Here is a 23108-nt window from a genome sequence, read left to right on the forward strand (position 1 = left end):
GATGGCTTCTTCAGGTACACAATTATGACACGTCTCACATCAGTGACATAAAAATCATATAAAATGCAATATGACTGTTCAAACTGCAGACACGTTGGAAGCAGTCAGATACCACAACATATGGAAATGCCACAGACTGGATTTTTTTGGAGGGGTGAAAAGATCAGAAATGGGTCGTTTAGACATTTGCCTGCTGTGAGAACATAGTGTAAATGTTCAAATATTTCCACAGCAAAACAAGCATTCGTATTTATGTCTCAGATTATGCCTTGGATTAATCTAAGACACGAGTCAATCTACATTACAGCTGTTGCTCTGGTTAGAAGGTCAGAGATGTTGTCCTGCTGGAAGAGTCTCAAGTCTTTGACGTTCGCTCATTTGCCCAACTTACCAGCTTCCCCGTACTTGCTAACACGAATGACAAAAAAGAAAAAATACTGTATTTATAAAACGTCCAAAGAATATAACTACTTTTGTATCCATACAATGACTTCTGCATGTCACTGCGTGGATCTATGCCAATTTGTCTGTTTTTATGAACCACATCCCAGCAGAAGTTTGACGGATGCAGTGGGAAGATGTTTTATGAGTTCTTTGTCTTCCACAGCCTGCAATGTTCTCTACCTGAACTCTGTGGAAACCGAGTCGCTGACCGGCCCCCAAGCGATCGCCAAAGCAACGGACGCCACACTGGGTCGGAACCCTCGGCCGTCTGCCACCGTGGTCCAGTTCAAGGTGACATCGCAGGGCATCACACTGACCGACAGCCAGCGGAGGTAAAGGCTGCCAACTCCCACTGAAAAAATATCTTGAATAAATTTCCCGCTTTCAACGTTTGCATTTTTTTTCCTTCCCCAGAGTTTTCTTCAGGAGACATTACCCTGTTAACAGTGTCACCTTCAGCAGCGTTGATCCAAAGGACAGGAGGTGGGAAATTCAAACAGAAAGAGAGTTAGAGCGAGGGCTGGTGTTTACATTTCTAACCTGACAGGAAATCTGTAGCTTTCCTGTTTTATGTGGCGTTGTTTTAATGCATGGAGGTCTGTTTTTTGTCTCTTTGGCCTGTTAGCATGAACATATGGTTGATTTGTTTTTAATAGGCATGCTGGCTGCAGCAACTGCATCAGTTTGTTGAGCAGCTCTGCCTGTGTTTCAGTGCATGTCTGAGTCCACTTTCTGTCTCTGTCTCTCTCTGGACTCCAGGTGGACTAACTCTGACAACGCAATGGTTCAGTAAGTGCTCTGCTGTCAGTCTGTAGGAGCTCTGAGGAAGTAGATTTGGGGGCTGAGAAACGAGTGCTATTACAGCCTCTGCATGGCATCAGACAGCATGGAAACCTGGGAGGGAAGAAATCTGTCAGCGGACCAGATTTAATTATGGAATCAAGTCTTATGTGACCCATTAGCTGCAATTCCATTACAAATATTCAAAAAATTTTGTCAATATTCCACTAATATCGAAAAAAAGGGGAAAAAAGCAAATACCATGTTTCCATTAACTATGAAACAATTAAAAATCTTAACAATCACAAGTGAATAATTTTGTTCATGCGACAAGTCATTAAAAAATAATCTGTGCCATCATATTCCCCCAACTTCCTGTCATCTGCTTCTTTGTGGTTTGCTCCAGTGGGAACATCCAGTGACTCGTGATGTGAAGACTGTTTCAATGCAATTTTGCTAAAGAAAACAAATTCTACAACACAAACCATCTCATTCTAGTGCCAAAACATTTTTTAGAAATTGGGCTCAGATTAGTGTCCATTAAGCAAATTTGTGCAGTTATGTTGTCAATGGAAATGTGGCTAGTTTTACATAGAGCTGACTGTGTTTTAATTAACAGCAGGTCCTTAAGCTCCCCCTACTCACTAGACAAAATATTTGCCTCTTCAAAATTAAATAATCCCCCCCCCCCCCCCCCCCCCCACTTCCTGTTTCGTTTCCCCTGCAGGGTGTTTGGTTTTGTTGCCAGGAAACCAGGCAGCACAGCGGAGAACGTGTGCCACCTTTTCGCGGAGCTGGACCCCGAGCAGCCCGCTTCTGCCATAGTCAACTTCATCAACAAGGTCATGCTAGCACAGCGCAGATGAAGAAACCCAGAGTCCGTCAATCAAACCGGCAGACCGTTCAGTATTTGTTCGTTTTTTCCTATCACAACTCCTCCTGGAATGAGGAGGCTTCTTGACAGAGCGGAGCCAGCGTTCATCAGGGGCTGTTACCAAGAGGCAAGATGGAGGATTAAATGACCTACTCTAGATATAGTTGGCATTTTGAATCGAAATCTGATCATCTCCGTCAGTGTGGATCTACTGAAGATGGAATGGCCTGTGATGTGCCAACTATTGGCTGGAGGAAAAAAAAGTTTATTTTAACTATAAATCAGATATCTTGTCTATTTTTCTTTTTAAAATGTTTCTATTGCATCAGCTGAAACTATTTTTCAGGTAAAAGTTTTATTACCCAATGTCTGTTCTTTCCCCTTGATTCAATAACGCCACTGTGCTCCTCTGATTTTATTGTCAGTAAATAAAAACGATTTGTTAAATGTAACTATGGTAACAGGATTGTCCTGATCAGGATTTTTCAGTCCCCCAATGCGAATGTCAATAAAAACTCCCTATCCGATATGTGATTAAAAATCAACGTCATGCATCTGATGTGAGATAATATTACACATGTATTAGTGCTATCATTAAGCCTGCAGCTAACAATTATTTTAGTAAGGGATTATTTTATCAATTACTCCAACGATTAATCAGTTAATCTGACACAGGTTACAGATTTTGTATTTAACTACTTAAGCCTTTTTATACGTTACAGATATATTGAAAGATGCAAATAAATATTGCAATTAATTTCTTTAAAAAAGAAAACATTTTATGGCCTAAAAATGCTTAATATAGCATTAATTTTGTGAATTTGACAGACAAAATTGTTTTTTGCAGTTTAGTACAGTTTTGGTTTAATCACTGCTCTGAATGTATAATCCTTTAAACAATCAATTAGTTAATTACTTCAATAAGGATTCATCGCAATTAATCTGAATAATCATTTCAGCCCAAGTTGTGATTGTGTTCACTATCATTCCAAATTCTGCTGACTAATCGGTTTTTATAGACGGGGATGGATATTCTTCTCCAGGTCAGCCTCAATGTACAGCCCCAATTCATTTATTGAACTTAATATCATTTCTGTGTAATGTGTTAACATTACCCAATCTGTCCTGATAAAACATAAACTGTGGGATAACATCATATTACTTGTGAAGCCGTCACTAATCGATGGTGAAGTACTTTTATGTTTTATCTGACTGATGAACTAATCTTGCCTTTTGATAAACACCCCTGATTAAATGACAACGCGATGTGCCATACAGTTGCCTTCAACACAGACAGAAATGAACAAACAGCTCTTGTGAGGTTTGAACATTTGAAACATGGCTGCCTTAAATGACAGCAGATTTGTATATTTTGTACCAGTCTAAAAAAAATATTCTTATTTTTATGTTTAAGAGTAACCAAAGTGATGTAATTAACTTCCTGTATGTAGAGACATTAAGTATTCTAATGTACGTAAAGCACATCCACATCGGCACCTTTCACCTGCATTTACCACATTTATAATCAGAACCGACAATCATGTTTGGGTTAAACTCACATTTGTCCGTTCACTCAGAGCGAGCCAGGGGAGGCAAACCCGAACGTGAGTTTTTTTGATCTTGCGATGAGAGTTGTGCGCGTGCTGAAGGTGAACGTGGGGTGAGATGGTTAAACTCGTCCAGTAAAGGTTTAGCCATGTCTGGTTTTTCCCAAAGTAATGCATGTGAATCAGGGCTGAAGCTAAACTGTAAAACGGACTCTTCTACAGGGCGGCATGGTGGGAAAATGTTTGCAGCTATTGTTTGAACAAAATGAAAACATAAATGACACCAATGTTAGAGTTTTTAAAAACGCACACACACACACACACACACGCACACACACACACACACACACACACACACACACACACACACACACACACACACACACACACACACACACACACACACACACGAGTTAGCCAGTGGCCAAAAGACAAAAGATGAAGCACTCCTGTATTAATAAGCTTTTTATCAAGCTATATTTTTGTACTTATTCCTTCTTGTATTTTTATTATGCATTCATTTAGTGTTGTCTTAGTTGGTAGAAAAACACTACTTGTATTACAACAATAATATATTGTGGTTATGATGTTATCATGTAGTAATATATTTTCACATGCAGCTATGGGGCAAGTGTAAGAAGAAAAAAAAAGGAAACAGTTTGTTTATTTGGAAAGATGGGAGCCTATTTTGTATGCAAGCCAATAAAGAATCAAAGTGAAAAACTGTTGTTTTGTGTTTTTTTTGGAAAGTGAGTTATTAGTTGGATAATTATAACAAACATTCCATTTAAACTCAGGAATTTCCCCTGATAATAAATCACTTTGTTTCCTCTGTAACAAGCAACTTTTTCCACCCTTTATCAAATTTTAAAGGATTTTATTAGCATTTGTGTGATAGATCAACAGAAAGTAGCACATAATCGTGAAGTGATAGAAAGTAATTTGAAACAAAAAATATCTGAAAAGCATTTTACATCGGTCGAACACATCATACACTTTGGAATTTGCAGATGTATAGTGACGAAATGAGAAACAGGTTAAAGGTCAATTCTATCTTGACAAGTCTTGTGTAGCGTTTTGTGTCAGGTGTGGGCACCTGGGGGATCATTTTGCTGAATAATAGGTGTTGAAGTTCTGCAGTATGTATTTGGTAGGCAGAAGTGTAGACTCCAGTGATGTAGCCCAGAATAGAGTAAGCCTCAAGTTTCAAATTTAATGACGTTAGATTTGATGGGACTTTCATACCAATGACACATGATTTCTCTTGTAATTGAATCTTTTGAATTGATGTCTTACACAATAGTGTTTCAACGGAACCGCAGCTGCCCCACAATGGAATTGTGCCAAGCGTGTGATCAGTAAAAGTTTGAATGCAGCAACTGTTCTTACATTATATACGGAATGCCAGAGGTGCCATAATGTGTCTTTAACATTTAGACAATAATATGAATGGATTAAAAACACTATTATGATAAAAGAACGCTTTTCTTTATTTTTCCACATTTAAATTTGTAACTTTGCTTGTATAAAACATTTTTTCAGACTGTCCATATTATTTTTGCCACATACATTTTTCTTGAATCAATTTTTTTTTTATCTTCAGATCTGACCAAACTGAATTTAATGTGTTCTCAAAACTAAGTAGAGGGGCACAAACTTTTAAACCTCATTCCCACATTTAAATCTGTGAAAAAAAGATGAAAACTAATGTCTGCTTCTGTTATCGTAGCAGCTAAGTTTTCTCCATCCATCTGTTATCTTACACGCTTGTCCACTATAGTGGGGTTGTGAGAGGTGCTGCTGCCCATCTCCAGCGGTCAGGTAACTTTTCTGTGCTTGCTAATTCAATAAAGGAGCCTGCAGCCAAAGATCCCAGTTCCAATAAAATAGTAAAGATAGATGTTTAAATCTAATGATGAATCAGTTTGCTCATTTTTTACATTTACTGAATATTTTAGGTTAATTTTATCGGTATATTAGAAGTTTACTTCACCTTGGTGATTAGGTTGGTAGAGAAAAATATCTTTTAAAATAATTTAGGAATTTAAAGTTATTACTCTGATGACACAATGGGCCAAATGATGTTTAAGATTTGAAATTAAAAGTTCAGGACTTTGATTCGTCTTTGGACTTTAATTGAGACTTGGATGGAAAGTCTTAAAACTTTCTGTGATCAGTGGCAGAATTCAGCCAAGACAGAAATGTCATTTTAAATTGTGGCACACACATTATATAGAACATTTTGGATAATAACCCAGAATTGTATGTATTTTGAGTTGCTAATTTGATCATTTGTGAACGGAAGTGTAGCTACCTTAGACTTGTATTATCCTGGATCTGCTTTGGCCCTTAGACCGATGTTTCCCAGCCTTGGTTTTCAATGTATTCTGGATGCTTTAAACACACCTGGCTGATTCAGATTATTGAAGTTCACCAAAACCTCAGCCATTAATAGAAATCCTGTGCGCTGAAGCAGAGAAACATCTAACGTCCAGTGCAGTGTTCGTTAGGCCAGTTTTTCCCAACTCTAGTTCTCAAGCCACACTGACCTGGATGTTTTAGGCATTGCCTTGCTTCAACACCCCATTCAGATCATTGCAATTCAGCAAAACCCTGTTAATCAGCCATCTATTGAAATCATGTGTACTGAAGCAGGGGAATGAGTAAAACTTGCAGGGCAGAGAACCTTGATCAGGACCAGGGTTGAAAAACGCTGCCTTAGACTACAATTACAGCCCCTAAATTATACTGCAGCAGAAATGATTTCAACAAGACCCATAACAGCTTAGACTTTTTCTTTTAACTCCGTGTGTTTACTGCTCACAATGCCTCTGATGATTCATGCATCTTTCATAGTTATGGCAAGAGTAAACATATTTCTTCACTACCATAACAGCTGTTAGTTTAAAGAGCAATATCGGTATTTCCTGTAACTTTAAAAAGGCTGTTTCATTAAAAAGCCTTTAGTCCTCCTACTTATGTCGATCTGTTTCCAGTGCTGCCTTCACGTGCAGATGTGTTCGCTGGTCTCACGCTCTAACACAATCAGCAGCTCTTAAAGGGGCCGCGCTCCCTGCTGCTCCTAGCTTGCTCGGTGCAATTTATCTTTAGATATTTTTTTTTTAGCTTCAAGTTTATAAAGTGTTATGGTTACAGTAACATTTTAAATACTTCTATTAAGAAATAAGTCAGTCACGTGGTCCGTGTTTCTGCTGTTGATCTTTTTTTGTCTTAAATTTTGTAATTTCTTCAGACCGGAGAAAAAACATTACAAATGCTGCCTAATGATGAGCCAGTCATCACGTCTCATTGGTTTGGAAACTAACAGATTCTTAAGAGGGGTTAAGATCCAGGGAGCATCCCGACCAGATTTCCAGCATTTTTACTTTACCATCTTAAGTGGTGCAAGAAAAAATTAAATTATATGTCTAAAAAAACTCAAGACATTTATTTAGCTTATTTATTCACAATCTCCTTCAATCTTTTTACAACAGTGTAACCCAAAGTAGATATTTTGCCCCTTAATAAATTTCCCAGAATTCAGAAATAGACAAATGCCCCTTTAAAAAAATTCCAATACTTTTTACATTTGATATGAAAATCATTTCTTTGAGTCAATAAAATTGGTGTGCAAAGACTTACTGACATCAAAGTAATTAAAAAAAAATCCAGCAAGCATTTCAATGCCTTTTAAACACATTTAAATGCAAGCAAGAACAACAGAAAATGTGCAAAAACAGCATTACTGCATGGTACCAAAAGCAGAAACAACAATTACCCCTTTTTCTTCTTTTTGCATTTCCTTCCTGAAAAGAGAAGTCGGCAGTGGAAGAAGTTCACATCAGCAGAAACAGTTCAAGTTTTTGTCTGAGAACGTCGGCCATGTTCCTCACAAGAGAAAGAGCTTTGTGTGACTTTTAATAGAGAATGCTGTCTGGTAGTGAATCAGTGAGTTATTCACTCCGTTGTCAGCAACATGTGAGCCACCATGTCTGTGAACAAACAAATCCCCTTCCTGAACTTACAGACATTTATGTGAAAACATAGCAAGAGAAAAATAAATATTCCTGAAAAAGGCCATAAAGTCAACTCACTTCATCAAAAATGAATGTTCAACTTGGCTTAGCAACCAAAACACTTTGTTTGAAGGGCTTTTTTTGTTTGTTTTTGTGTAGCAGATTTCTAATCAAAAAAATCTATTTTGTTGCTTCCTTCCTGAAGGGGGCGTGGTTGTGCTACTGGTGAGAGCAGGGTGGGTGGTGTTGGAGCCACAGTCTATGTAGTGGTAGTCCTCCAGGCTGTTCTGGGACGTTCGCACCATGTATGACGTTTTCACCGAGGTTCTGAAAACACAGGCAAGTTTTTCAATAACACTGTCAAGAGCAGGACGTGGCCACAAGATATTTCATCACAAATCTCCATGGTTACTGTAACATGCAACAAGCTGCAGCCGGAGACGGCACCTGCAGAATCATCACAGAGGTTTAAAAAGAAAAAAAAAAATTAAATATGACACCCGCTGCTGGCTAAAACAGCAGGGAGCAATTAAGACTCTATTCCTCTTAAATTAGGTCTGTTTGAAAAAAAAAAATACATTTCTAAAACTCAACTTACATGACTTTATCTTATTGTCCTTGCCATATTTTTGTATTGGCCATTGACAACTTCTGACTGAGTTCGCTTAAACTGCTACAGTAGAGTGTAGACGTAAAGGTTTGGCCTGCAACATTTTGAGTTGCAGGCCAAGTTTGCAAAGCCAAACGTGCCATAATGCAATACATTTCTTCTGGAAAAGTTAAATAGATATGGCATAAGAGGTACAGCTTTACAGTGGGTATCTAGTTATCTGGAAAATAGGAAGCAGTTTGTGCAGGTGAATGATGCAAGATCTGAACTCCGCAACATTACATGTGGGGTTCCTCAGGGTTCTGTACTTGGGCCAAAGTTGTTTCTTTTGTATTTGAATGATTTGGTAAATGTGTCAGGGCTTCTTAAATGTGTGTTATTTGCAGATGATACTACCTTTTTCTGTTTAGGAAAAGACATAAAACAAATGATGGAGATGATACAAACAGAATTTATTAAGATACAAACTTGGTTTAAATTAAATAAATTATCATTAAATTTGAATAAGACGAATTATATGCTTTTTAGTAAAAGACATAAAGCTATCGATCTTCCTTTTGAAGTCGATGATGTTGAGATCTGTAGGGTCAATGAGGTTAAGTTCTTGGGTGTTATCATTGATGAAAAGCTGACATGGAAACCCCATGTAAATTATTTAAAAACAAAAATAGCCAAATCCATGGCAGTATTGTACAAAGTAAGGGATTTATTTCATGACAAAGCTTTATTTATGTTATATAACGCAATAATTGCTCCACACCTGACTTACTGTATTGAAGTCTGGGGGAAAGCATGTAAAACAATTACAAATCCCATTTATATTTTACAGAAACGAGCAATAAGATGTATCACCAGAAAACATTATAATCACCCATCAAATGCTTTATTTTGTCAGTTGAAATTATTGAAATTTTATGAGTTGGTTGATTACAATATTTTGCAGGTTATGTATAAAGCTCATAAAAGTTTATTACCTCTTAATATGCAATTATACTTCGTTAAGAGAGTAAGTAATTACAATCTTAAGGGTATAGAAATGTTTGTAAAGCCCAAGATTCGAACAAATTTGAAGGACCGATGTACATCAGTACAAGGCATAAGATTGTGGAATAATCTGGAAAGTGATTATAAAAATGCTGGCTCGAAAGATATATTTAAGAGAATGATAAAAGTTAAGTTGTTGAAGACGTATACAATTGTATAATGTGCAATCATAACAATTGTTGTACAAGAAGGAGTTGATGTTTTCTTTTTTTCTTTTGTTATGTTTTATTAATTGAAAATTATCATTGTTTGAATTTGTTTATTTTGGAAAAAGGGGCAGATATTAATAAGAATTTTATTCTTCTTCTGCTACCTTTCATTTTATTTGTGTTTTGTATATTCTTTTTTGTATGAATAGCATCTGTTTTGTTTTAAATGAAATGAATAAAATCTATTAAAAAAAAATAAAAAATTTAAAATGCCTCAAACTTATACAGAAGAATTTATTTTATAAAACTGGAGAAGTAGCCATCAAATAAATTTATTTTTATCTCAAATAAATGAATTTAAAAAAATAAATATTTACTATATTTAAATTGTTTCACACATATTTTACTTCTTGCAGGATTTCCCCCAGAAAACTTGTTAAGTCTGGTGTTTGGGGTGCCGGGGCTTTCATCCAGCAGTCTACAGTGTTTTAGAGTTTAAAAAAATGTCTCAAGTTGAAAGAAAATGTGAAAATATTATTAGTTAATTATGTGCTATTGCAAGATATTTTTAGCAATACCTAAGCACCAACTGCAATGTCTTAAAAAAGGCAAACATTAAAAAGACCTAAAATAAACAAATAAACAATGCTTAACCTGGTGGGGGCGCAAGGAAAGCCTGGTGGCCCGCCAGGCTTGTAATACACCGTTATGGTGATGTAGCTCAGTGGGTCCTGGAGGGCCGGCATCCTGCATGTTCTAGTTCTCTAGTTCTCTCCCTGGAGGCAGTAACAACCTCCTCAGCAGGTCAATGTTCTTAGGCCTCTAATGAGCCATCGTTAGAGGAACAGAACTACAGCATGCAGGACGCCGGCGCTCCAGGACCCACTGTGATCACCACGGGTGCAGCTAATGCTCCATAGACACAGTGGTTGGTCTCGTGAAGGGTTTCAATGATTTTACCCTGAATTTTATTTAAATTCTAATTTGATTGGCAAATTTAAGTACTTCATTGAGAACTCTTAAATATCCAAAGTATCATGCATTTATCAGCTGGACTGGTTCTACTCAGTATTTGTGTGCAAATCTTACTGACAGCCATGAAACATCAGGATTAGTAGAAAGATAAGACTGAGTGACACAGCAGTAAACATCATTATCAGTGTTAATAATGTTACAGCTGAAGAAAAGTGACGCACCTTGCCAGATGAAAGGTCAAAACTAACCCTGACAGACTTCACTTTAACATACAAAAGAGATTAACATGTATAAAAGACCAACTCAGTGTCTAGTGTCATTTTTTAAAGCAGGTTTTACTTAAAAAATAAATAAAATGAATTAATAAATACAAATCAATGTATTTCTAGTGCTCTTATCACTGCAACTACAACTTACTGCATAAATATGACAATGTTGTGGACCTTGATCCTGGGCATTGTACAGAAGGCACTGCAAGACATAAAAGAGAGAAAAATGTCACATTTATTTTTCAGTACAAGTTGTTTAGACACAGTTTGGGCGCCACTTACTAGACATAAGGTGCATTGCTGCCGATCTCCACACTGACCGTGTAGTTCACCTGTGAAAAGGTTCAGGCATCAAAAAATAAATTAAAACACACAATCTGTTTCCAGCCTCTTAAACCTTTGCACCATGTACAGTACAAAGGTTTGGTTTTACTCATAAATGACATGCCCTAAATGAACTTAATATAACTCAGGAACAATTATGTTTACTTGAATTGCTCTGGCATCAAAGAAAACGTATGACTCCAGTGAAAATGTCATATGTCTAAAAAAATCAAATAAGACTTACACAGCTGTAAAAACAACAATAATTTCTGCGTAAAAAGTGCACTTTATTATCTGAATCCTGTAATAATAAGAAACTAAATTAACTAATTGCATGAGGAGTTAAAATGAGATTGGCCATTTCCATGTGGACAAAAATCATCTAAAACTGAAGTAGTCAGTTTGCTAAACCTGACACTTTTGCCTATTTTCCCTGTCAAAGCTGAATTAATTGTAGTTTTGGTTATTTTACTATGGATATTTAAAATGTTTTCAGTTCCGGTGTTAAATGTTCTGCAGAAAACTACTGTGTAGTACCTGTGATAAAATGCAGGCAAAAAACCCCCAGAAGCATGCAATTTTTCAGACCGATGTTGGTTGATAAAAATTTTGATGAACATTTTAAATGACCCCATATCTGCACATTTTGACAACATGGGTGCAATTTGAAGCTTAAAGTTTGTTTCTCTCTACTTGCATCTCACCATAGACAGTCATTCCATTTAATAAGCTGTTAAAATAAATTCAGCACCTCTTCAAGTACAAATTCAGGACTGTTTGAGATTCAGTTTTGAGATGCATCTCATTTTCAAAAATCTGATTAACATCAAGTAGAAAATGAAAAATCCCCAAACCAGGAAACATGAGGTTTGTGCCTAATCTTTTAGCCACGTCTGTACATGTTCAGTTTTCAAGCTTTATCTTTATTGTTTTCCAAAGAATCCTGAAAAGGAAAACAGCGAGACAATGTTTGGGTGACTTCGTGCAAGTTGTGGCAAGACACTGAAACATACATTTCTTCCAGGGTTACAATAAAGGGCTGACATTCAGCTTTATTTTATTTTTGTTTAAATATAGTTACCAAAACACGTAACTAATGTTTAACCTCTAGAGCAAGAACCTTGAAGTGTATGCACACATGTCGCAATAAAGTTTCTACTAATTGTGCAGAAACGTTAACTGATAAAAATCAAGAACGCTTCCTGTTTCAGCAACTGAGCAAGTGACAAATGAAACTCAAGAAGAAAATAATAGCAAATGCTGAGTATTTTTTGGAATATTTTGTTTTCAGCTGATGGTTTAATGCTCAATACTGAGAGACTGTGTGTGTGTGTGTGTGTGTGTGTGTGTGTGTGTGTGTGTGTGTGTGTGTGTGTGTGTGTGTGTGTGTGTGTGTGTGTGTGTGTGTGTGTGCGTGTGTGTGTGTGTTTATGCTGATGTGGGAACATGAAGGGATAGATATGTGAACAGTGCTGATGTAAGGAGTTTGTGTTCTTTGTTGAGTTACATAAATCCTGACCAGTCGGATCATTTGGCAGTCAGACCTGCAGCGTATTCTGACAAAGCTTTTTGTTTTCATCCAACACACCATCGGTGTGGTGGGTACTGACGTGTTATGATTAGACTGAACTGAATGCAAATTTCTGTATATAAATCCATGTTTTATTTAGACAAAAAAAAAATTTGTGAATCAGCGCTAAGTTGAATTAAGCAAAGGATTTGATCATTTCAAACCCAGAATGTGCTTGTGTGAGAGAAGGTTGCTTGTTTTCCACACCTGGCTGTGGCTGAGTGGCTGGATGGTGGTGGGGTTGTCCAGCTGCCGAGTTCCCACCACCGTCTTCATGTAGAGGACCTGGCAGCTCACGCTCTGCACCAGCACGGTGAAGAAGTTTGGATTGCTGAAGTTCAGCGTGCTCTGGAAAGGAAAAACAATCCGTACGGTTTGAAAGGCAGGCTGGAAAAATAAACTGAAGTAATATCAGGAGCAGCTAATGTTATAATTAGAGACAGACTTTTATCCAATCCGTAATTGGACCATATTAAACCACGACTAGGTCAAGTGAGGAAGGACTTACTAGAGGAAAGTAGTTAGCTAAATTCAGGAACACTAGACATGGTTCCCCTCGATAGAAAGTAACAATTGGAATCTTGTAGATGTGAATTTACAAACTGGAATTTGTACATTTGAATTTCCACATTGGGATTAGTACATTTGAATTAATTGGACATTTTTATTTTATGAAAAATAATAGGTTATTTAAATATACAAATTGGAATTTGTAAATTAAAATTTTCCAATTAGAATTTGCAAGTTGGAATTTATGAACTGGATTTGGCAATTTTGAATTTATGAAATGGAATGGATAAATTGGAATTTTCTAATTGGAATTTGTAAACTGAAGGAAATGACCACAGAAACCTGTGAAAACGACAATGAGCTCAACTTCCTTCTTCATGAAATGCAAAAAAACATGGAGTCAGATTTTAGCGTTTGTAAGATGTCTCATGTGTTGTTGGTAAAAGACCACAAGTCATTTCTCCTACTTGGTAAATACAACATTTCTTTTGGTTGTATTTACCCAGAATGCCCTGCACTTGGAGTGGTCTCAGGCCTGCTTGGTGTTCACATAATGTATTCAAACCGCAGCAGAGTTCACTTCAACTGAGCGGAGACATGGATTCACTTTTCTGGTCTGAATCAAAATGTGATTGTGCATTCACATCTCCCCAAACAAATACGACTTTATAAGAAAACAAACTTGATTGAAGCGGACCAAACAGGATTGGTGTGAATCCACCCCAAGTTCACTGGGTCGGCCAAGTTCTTTCAAGTATGCATCTTCTGAATTTTGACAGATCCATATGTTCTGACTTTTTCGCAGATGTCAGCGCAAATCTGGAAAAGACGTTTCATTGTCCAATTAGACATCTAGATTGTTTTAGCAGCTGTTGCGGTTTTTGCTGCTACAATCAATCAAAGTTAATATAGCAACACATTTGTCTCCATTTTAAGCATTCAGACACCAAAAGACTATGATCAGAGATGGTTGTACAGAACTTCAAGTGGCTGAAGTTTTTTAGATACAAATTGTAAAAGGACTGACAAGTCAATTAGACCTGCAGCAGCCATATTGCAGCCAGGTCAATATGGCAGCATATTGACCTGGCTGCATATTGACCGACCTAAAGTCTGAACTATGGCTTCAGGTTTTCTTGTTTTATTTCCCACTGGGAACTTTCAAATAGAGTGCACCATACTATTCTCTAGGAATAAGCTTCTTTTCTCAGTAATCCTAGAAAAGCATTATGTATATTGCCTAAACTCCTCTATAATAATTTAGCTTTAGTATTTTTGTTGTTTGATCCCTTTTTTCAAATTACAGAATATCTGAAATCTACAAAGAGCATAAAAAGCCAGATTGACCAATTAAAACTATGCTTTACACCATGCAGAGCTAGGAATGCCCTTCCTATATTAAACTTTTTAAAGAAATTTGAATCTGTCTCAAGGCAGAACCAGCAGGTCAAAGTTCATGAAAACATCTGCCGCATAATTCTGATCATTGCAACTCTTGACAGGAACTTTTTTTTTCTTTAGATAAACAAGAAGTAGCAAATACATTCTCAGATCAGAACATGTTGCATGCATCATAATCACCACAGACTTTTTTTTAATCACATTATCAACATAAAACATATAGGGAATATAACTAAAACAGCAAAGGAGAACACCTATTGGTCAGAGCTGCCAACTACTTTGCATTTGCTTATTGCAAAATGTGGTAATTACAATATTTAGAGCTTGAGAAGCCTAAATTATAGTAATTTTTCAGGATATTTATCAAAGCTGATATTATTATGGAAATGAGAAGAAACCTACCGTCATGTTCATCAGGACTTTCTTGTCTGTGTGATCGAAGTGTACAGTCACTGAGCGGATCCCTGCGTCCACCACCACCACCGAGCGAGGGAAGAGGAAGAAGGCGACCAGAATGGAGGCCAGGAGACAGGCCACCACCGACAGGACAACGTACAGCTTCCTACACACACACACACACACACACACACACACACACACACACACACACACACACACACACACACACACGCACACGCACACGCACGCACACAGACAGACACACACGCAACCTGCTTTCAAATCCCACAAATATGGATGTCTCTGATAATAAACTGGATTTGCATTGTTCTTAACATTACTGTGTTGCAGATACAATTATTATTTTTAAAAATAGATGTATTTTTATCTATCATTACTAAAAATTCTTCAAAATTATTTTAACAAGGGAAACAAATGTAATTGCATAATATATTTTGCCTTTTAACGTCATAATCCGCTGTATTATGCTTTCCTTTGTTGTTGTTTTTTTAATCTAATTTTGCATAAGTAGGCTATTTTTGTCTTATTCTTAAAAAAATCAACACTGAATAAAACCTTTTCAGTTATAGCGAGGAGGAATACTGGATACTGGTCAGAAATCAGAGCAGTGTTTTCTTGTTTATGCATCTCTCTTCAGTGTAAATAATGTTAAACGAATTAAATTAATATGAAATACAGTAAATGAAGATTTAAAGTCGTGGTTACTCACGTCCTTTGTGGCTGCAGCCTTTGGTCGCTGTAGGGGATCAGCGCTACCAGCTCGTTCACTTGTTCTATTACGATTAAAAAAAAAGAAAAGAAAAAAAAGAAAGAAGTTAAAACTATAGCAAGACAATTCTGGAGGGAAACAAAGCTAAATAAAGTAAAAGTCACCGTGTATGAAAAAACAAAAAACTAAAATGTAATATCTCGTCGTTTATCGGCTCCTACTCACCTGAAGGGATTCTCCCGGTGCCCTGACATGTCGGACAGGTTATGCTGTCCCTGCCGGTGAACTCCACGTACGGAAACTGAGCGATATCCTCTCGCCTGTCAAGCCCGTCTAGAGAGTCGTTATCGGGTTCTCTGTGTCCTGCTAGCCGACCCTCTGGCTTTGCCTCCGGGAGAAGCGGCAGGCAGCTGCCGCTCCGAGACCAGCGCGTCCCCATGACTGAAGCGGGAGTGGCGCAAAGAGGAGTTGTCTTTCCAGACTACAGACTTACAGTACTTGTCAAATAGTGGGGCTTGTCCCTCCAAGGGGGGCTTGACGAAGTGTCAGGGGGGGCGCGAGAAGCAGGACTTATAATTGTCTTTATTCAAGCTTAACTGATAAACAAGCCTCCGGTCTCTAGGTGGAAGGAAGCAGTGTTCAAACTAATCAACAGACTGCCCGGTTAAGCCAGCAGAAGTATCTAAACAGCCCTGTTGTAAACGGCGCAGAGGGATAAAAAAAAAAAACGGAGCGAAGGATACAACCGCGGATGTTTTGAAATATATCTACCGTCATTCTGTCCCGAAAGTTAGCGCCGTGTCCGGGGGGAAGCAGAGCAGTTGGTACTCAGAGAGGGACCTTGTTAATCCATAGCGTCAGTATGTTCTAGTGTGGCGTGCTTCAGCTATTTCGAAAGTAATGGTGTCCTGTGCATTTTCAAACTTCGATTTTAAATGTCTGTAAATTGGTAAAAACAAGTTTATTTAACTTTGTTTAATAATTAACGATAACATTTCAGTTTAAAGCTACCTTCAAACAGCCATATTTCCTGTGTACCATATGCTGTGTACCGCTCCTCCTCATCCTGTTCCATTTGAAACTTTACTGTTTTGTTGCATTCAGGTTTCTGCCGTATTGTGGTATTTTCTATTAACAACGTGGTGCAGTGATGCGTTTAGGGCACTTATGTGAAAAGTTGCCTTCACCATACAAAAGTTATAACTAGTTCAATGTCAACTGATCGATATTAAATTATTTTTTTATTCTGAGACATCCTTTATCGCGGATATGTAGACTTCATATGCAAGAATAGTATTCAGTACTGCAACATTTTATTGATAATTGGGATGCTCACTACCGCCCTCTAGTGTTTAGATATAGTTTTGCCATTCAAGGTGAATGTTAAATTTGAAACAGAAAAAGAAAAACATATTGTCCTGTGAAATACATTATTTGTAGTTTCCAAAATATTTGCTCTAGTAATTGAGTGAGGTTGATTTTATCTTAAGTTAGGATGCTAGTTGTATTTTACTGATCTGTTAAAATGGATCAGTAAAACTTAGCTACATCTAAAATTATTCATACCCCTGACAGGCCAAGAATGTTGGTTCTGACAACAGGGTTTCCCCCAGAAAACTTGCCAAGCCTGCTCAGGGCGCCAAGACGGTCCACCTGCGGTCAGCTGTGTTTTCGTATTCAAAGATTTAGTTGACAGGAACTGTAAAATATTACTGGGTAGATGTATGTTATGGGAAAACATCGCCAGTGAAATGTTACTTAAATCCACAACTATCGAGTCTTAAAACAACAAATCCAAATAAAACAATTAAAATGAATATCAATTATTTGCACTTCTGTTTAATCCAAATGAAGTTAGCAGCTCTAAAAGGTCCCCAGACCTTCAGGGGCCCCATAAATGCTAATATTGTAACACAGACCAGAGACATTTAAATGTAACATTTATTTATTGTGAACATCAATGCTGCTAAATCTGATTTAATGGTTTCAGCATACATAAATTAAAATTTATAAAATTGTTTAACATTTAAATGTAAGGTTTTAAGGAACTGGCCAGTTTACTTTGTAGAAGTTCAAAGAACAATCGTCATGGTTAGATTGTTTTGTTGCTGTGAGTTTAATCTTTCTAGATTAAACAGTTTCTACATTAAACTCAAAGATTAATGAGCGTTTGAGCTCTGTTAGTTCACAAATCTATCTCTATAAAATACAATTATCACAGATTGTGTTTTAGGTTGGCCAGTTCAACTATCCCTTTCTCCCAGAATTCACTAAATCCATATTGAAATGCTGCTAGTGGTGCTGATGTTCTTATCAGGAAGAAAGGCCTGTAATTGACTTGGGGACACTCGAGGCCTCATACAGCCTTGGACCGGCCCTGCCTGGCCCGCAGGCCGCCAGCTTCTAGGCTTATAATACACTGGGGGAAACCCTGGGTAAGAAATGAGACAGGCACCACCAGAGGATCATAACTACAACGTAAGAGGAGTCTCAGTTTGGAAGAAAACATGTTTTAATTTAAGATTTTTTACATGTCAAAAAGTATGTAATTTCTATTAAAAGTATTCATCCCCTTGGATGCTTCCATTGCTTTAAAAAAAATCAATCATCATCAACAAAATTAGCTCTTTAACAAATAATATACAAAACAAACCTCTTCATGTGAAAGTGAGTCAAAGTCAGGTTGTGTGGGCATCGGCCATAAATTCTCTTTGGGATTAAAGTCTGAGCTTTTACTAGGCCATTCTAGAACGTCTGCCGTGTTTGTTTTCAAACCATCTCTGTGTAGCTTTAGCCGGATGATTCAGGTATTATATTTTCTGAAATTGTGGTTTATTTCACCTTCTACCTTTACAAGCTTTCCAGCTGCTGCTGAGAAAGATCCCCACAGCATGATGCTGCCACCAGCATGCTGCACAATGGGGATGGAGCATTGGTGGTGATGTTCACTGTTTGGTGTCTGCCATGTCCGGTATGATCTGTTTCTCACAGGAGCATTATTTAAACCGACTTGCAGTTTGCAGAAAACACAACAGGGTGAAACGATCAAGCTTGTGTGTCTGCAGCCTATATAACATCCATGTGTGAAACGGCCTCTGTGTCAGCCGGACAGAGAAGCACATCCCGGTTAGACCGCTTGTCAAAAACGAAATCATATGAAAATTGAAATTGAGCGCTCGTTATCCAGTTTTTCCATTTTCGTTTTGTGCACTTTTTTCATTTTTTGTTTCAAACGATAAAACGAACTGCCTGAAAATACACAGACCGGTTCAATCTCCAATTTCTCATTTGGGTTTAATAAACGCAAAAAAAAAAAAAGAATCCGTTTTCACTTTTTGTTTCAAACAAACTGCTGGAAAATACACAGAACCTGCCAAATACAGTGTCTACTTTAACACTCAAATATTTTTTTTCTTGCCAAAAAAAAAATACCACATTTTGTTGATTGTGATTGATTTGTAAAAGTAATAAAAATGTGTTCCATCTGATGAAAGAGACAAGACCCGGGCTGATCCACACCAAGATGCGAGCATAAAACTATAAAAATCAAGTTTATTATATTACTGGTTGCAGTAAAAGTGTTGAAATAAATGTGGAAAGAAAAGATTTGAGAAACGCATCTTAAAAATTTTAATTATGGCCTTCTGTCATGATCATAGTCCTTTTTTCAAAAATTAAATATATATATATATGAAACTGTCCTTTAATTTAATCCGTGTGTCCAGACACTACGACATGGCCTCATAGATATGTCCTCCAAGCTTCTTTCTCAGCTCGTCGTTTTCTCTCTGCAGCACTTTATTCTAAGAAAGAAACAAAGATGCAAACTTAAAAAAAAATTGCATATCCTGTGTGAATTCTGTAAGCTGAATGCTTTTGGTGAAGATTGCAGAAGCGTCTGAAGTCAGCTGCAGAAGACTAGCATATATTAAGAAATAGGCAGAAGCAGCAGGGGAAAAAAAGCATAAATCTGCAAAACATGCATAGAACAACCATTGAAAAGGAGTGAAAACTTTCAGTCAATGTCAAAATCCCAGCTAAGGAGTATTAGAAGCACTGCTTACAAAAATAAACTGTAAAGTCACAGCAGTTTATAAGCTGAAATGAGCTAAACAGTTAAGGGAGCTATCATGTGATAGCCTAATTCAATATGCAAAACCCACGTAAAAGCTAAAACTAACTAATATTGATGATAGCATGTAGGCTATGTTGACCTACAGTAACAAACTCCATCCAGTATGAGAAAAACCCATGTGAAAGCTAATGCTTACAGCACTGACACAACAGTCAGAATCATATTAAACATTGAATTTTGTAGCGAGGTTCGATTTCTTTCTGCATGGAGTCTCCATGTTCTCCCTGTGCATGGTGGGTTTTCTCCGGGTACTCCGGTTTCCTCCCACAGTCCAAAAACATGACTGTCAGGTTAATTGGCCTCTCTAAATTGCCCCTAGGTGTGAGTGTGTGTGTGTGCATGGTTGTTTGTCCTGTGTGTCTCTGTGTTGCCCTGCGACAGACTGGTGACCTGTCCAGGGTGACCCCGCCTCTCGCCCGGAATGATAGCTGGAGATAGGCACCAGCACCTCTCCCGACCCCACTAAGGGACAAGGGTGAAAGAAAATGGATGGATGGTTCTGAACTGTAACTTTGCCCAGGCAAAAAAAATCAGTTTATCTTAACCTTGTGTCTGAGTGCCTCCACTACCAGGTCTCTTCCCCCTCTGACGTTCTGCTCCTTTTTTGAAGCTCGAAAAGCATCGCCGATAGCCGACACCAGGACAGGACCCTGAAAAGGTTTGAAAATAATTCCATTTGGAAGAATAGACACAAAAATCCCTCTACCAACACCAAAAAAAGTTTTCAAGGTTGTCTAACTTGTTCTTTTCCATTTACAATGGAGGGAATACTCACAAGCTTCTGGCTCTGGAACAGGTAGCAGTGGTACATGTCAGCCGCAGGATGCTGCGCTATAAATCCAAAGACTTTGGGTGAGTCGCGCAGGACGGCACAAAAGGAGACGGTGGGGAGAGGGCAGGAGTACAGGAGGAACTGAGGGCAGCAAACATGAGAACTTTGAAACGAAGGCACTAAATGTACAGTTGAAACCAGAAGTTTACATACACTGAATAAAAGGATGCATATATTTTTTTTCTCACTGTCTGAAGTTAAATCAGACAAAACTTCTCCATAGGGCCGTACTGTCATTGCAGTAGCCAATCAGAATGCTTCTTTCACACACCTTGGTTTTGTATTCCAAAATGTCGATCCCGCTCATGGACAAGAAGATGAGGACTTTGCTCTTCTTCGCTGCTTTTTCTGAGTTGAATCTATCAGGCATCTTGAAAGAGGAATAAATAAAATATCAACTCACAGGTTGAGCTAATAACAAAATGGATTGAAAATTGAAACACATTTGACCTTTAAAAATAACAACAACAAAAACATTTAAAAAGAGATTGATTGAAGTTAACGATTCAGACACACAGTTTGTGGAGATACGATCTGAAACAGTGTGACAGTAATTCCTGACCTTCAGACTCTGAGCAGCTTCCTCCAGGATCTGCTGTCCAGAGGACCGGACCACCTCGACCCGGCCAAGAAACTGGTTAGAAGCAGAAAGTGGCGTTTAAGAAACAGCTTTTCCTCTAAATTAACCTCCTTATCTCAGTTTCATAGAGTATTATATTCACCAATGCTGAGGCTTGTTGTGCTTATTTTTTTAAACACACACACAAAAAAAATTACCTTTACAGTGAAAGAGATATCACTTTCATCCTCTAAAATGTCACTCATCTTTTGGCTTGTACCCAAAGGAAAACCTGAAACCAGCAGCAAGTACATATGAAAATAAGTACAAGATTGTCAGACAAACTGAAAAGCTAAAGATTTGATCTTACCTTTGATTAATTTACGGAAGTGTTCAGGTTTCTTGTTGCCGTCCTGACTGAAGCATATAAAGTCTGCTGGAGTTAATGAGTAACAAACATGTCTTCCTTATTGCTCTCCAGCTGATAACTGGGGCTGTTGGGAAGCTTTGCTGACCATTTTAATGATGCCTCAGAGTTAGCAACAGCATCAACACTAATAAATTCACGAACCAGTTTTTTATTAAATCAATCTGGGACAGACTGTTCCGAAAGTTTCGTTGGTAATATTATATATATACAATGGTGGAGAAAGTACTCAAAAAAGTTACTGAAATAGAAGTACAAATACACAGACAAAAATGTACTCAAGTAAAAGTAAAACTACCACATTAACATTTGTACTTAAGTAAAAGTAAAAAAGTACTGGCTTTTAAAAATACTCAAGTATTAAAAGTAAAAGTACTTGCTGAATGGATTACCTAATCACTAATATCATTAAGTGTACCGATCTATTTAATTTTAATACGTTGGAAATGTGCCAGTTTAATGAACAATGCCACAGATAAAGCATGTTTTTATTGTGTTTACTCTGTAATATAGTTTAGATTCAGATATGTAATTCTATGCATCATAATTTCAGGAATGGAAACATCTCGTCTCCTGTCCAAACAACATGAACTTTTTTTGCCACTAGTGGCATTTATTTTTAAAGAAATCCAACAGAAAGGGGATGGAAAGAAGGTGAGTGGGAGAGGACAGGCAACCAAGGAGCCAGTAGCAGAGTTGTAAAGACCACCTACCCAAGACCAAGTCAAGACCAGCACCCCGTACTACATGACACAAAAAAATCTTTTACCTTTCAAAATTGCTTCTCAAATTGATCTGAAAGATCCACATTCCCATAAAACACCTAGATATTAATTACTTAGAGCTTAAATACATTTAATCAGTAAAGATCCGTCCAGAAGAATCGGATCGTTCCTGAATATTATACCACTTTATTGCACTTTGGTACCAGCGTTGTCCCATATATGCAACACCTCAGTCAACACCTCCACAAAATAATTTAGCACGTGAGTGACAAACTTTTTTTCATTGCAGATGCAACATGTGTCTCAGTACAGCTAGCTTTGCTAGCAACACGTCCACAGAGCTTACCTTTCTTTAAGCTTTCCTTCCAAGTGATGCTAAAAGTTAGACAAAGTCCCCACCGTCTGTGAAAGCGAAGCGCTGCTGGTTTTACATGTCGCCATATCAATTTATGCAGCGCTATTATATTACTGACGGTTAGACAGACATGGCCTCCCGCTCAAAGGAAACCACTGCGCATGTCTCAGAGCCGCGTGCGAGTAAAGGTGGAGGCGATGGGTGACAACAGACACTTAAATCACGTTATTGCTCGGATTTTACGGCGCCACCTTAAGTTCCTGAACTTCACATTTTAACGGACAAAAAGAGTAACGCGACACTTTTGTAGAAATGTAGTGAAGTAGAAAGTAGATACTTACTGTAAAATGTAGTGGAGTAAAAGTAGAAAGTACCCATTATTAAATTTACTTAAGTAAAGTACAGATACACGAAAATTGTACTTAAGTACAGT

General features: G+C 37.6%; 3 protein-coding genes across 12 annotated transcripts in view; 1 reads left to right on the forward strand and 2 right to left on the reverse strand.

Annotated features, from left to right (window-relative positions):
- tns2a (tensin 2a) overlaps positions 1-4368 on the forward strand; it is a 73344-nt gene extending 68976 nt beyond the window's left edge. For 3 of the 4 annotated variants that reach the window (XM_008412772.3, XM_017305809.2, XM_008412774.3), the window contains exons 25-28: positions 608-776; positions 859-927; positions 1204-1233; positions 1952-4368. In XM_008412772.3, coding sequence (XP_008410994.2) covers positions 608-776; positions 859-927; positions 1204-1233; positions 1952-2090 — 407 coding nt within the window. In that variant the 3' untranslated portion in view covers positions 2091-4368. The remainder of the gene's footprint in view (positions 1-607; positions 777-858; positions 928-1203; positions 1234-1951) is intronic. The other variant, XM_008412773.2, reaches the window with a different exon arrangement.
- Positions 4369-7091: 2723 nt separating this feature from the next.
- On the reverse strand, positions 7092-16975 carry tmem106c (transmembrane protein 106C). The gene is made up of 7 exons (XM_081608600.1): positions 15868-16975; positions 15643-15706; positions 14916-15075; positions 12810-12950; positions 10991-11040; positions 10857-10910; positions 7092-7988 (listed from the first exon to the last, which is right to left on the reverse strand). The coding sequence occupies exons 1-7, from the start codon at positions 16079-16081 to the stop codon at positions 7832-7834; spliced, it is 840 nt and encodes a 279-aa protein (XP_081464726.1). The 5' UTR covers positions 16082-16975; the 3' UTR covers positions 7092-7831.
- A 1161-nt stretch (positions 16976-18136) lies between these two features.
- On the reverse strand, positions 18137-23108 carry LOC103466886 (PTB domain-containing engulfment adapter protein 1). Of its 7 annotated transcripts, none has more exons than XM_081608606.1 (8): positions 22667-23108; positions 21539-21581; positions 21387-21460; positions 21172-21243; positions 20881-20979; positions 20553-20690; positions 20323-20427; positions 18137-19445 (listed from the first exon to the last, which is right to left on the reverse strand). In XM_081608606.1, exons 3-8 carry the CDS (start codon positions 21432-21434, stop codon positions 19371-19373), a joined length of 537 nt encoding a protein of 178 aa, XP_081464732.1. In that variant the 5' UTR covers positions 21435-21460; positions 21539-21581; positions 22667-23108; the 3' UTR covers positions 18137-19370. The 7 variants fall into 7 exon arrangements, with proteins under 7 accessions (XP_081464732.1, XP_081464730.1, XP_081464731.1 ...); XM_081608604.1 differs by having other exon boundaries at positions 21539-21585; XM_081608605.1 differs by having other exon boundaries at positions 21539-21601.

The sequence above is a fragment of the Poecilia reticulata genome, chromosome 7 (assembly GCF_904066995.2).
Source record: "Poecilia reticulata chromosome 7, P_reticulata-male-v2, whole genome shotgun sequence".
In the NCBI taxonomy this organism is placed as follows: Eukaryota; Metazoa; Chordata; class Actinopteri; order Cyprinodontiformes; family Poeciliidae; genus Poecilia; species Poecilia reticulata.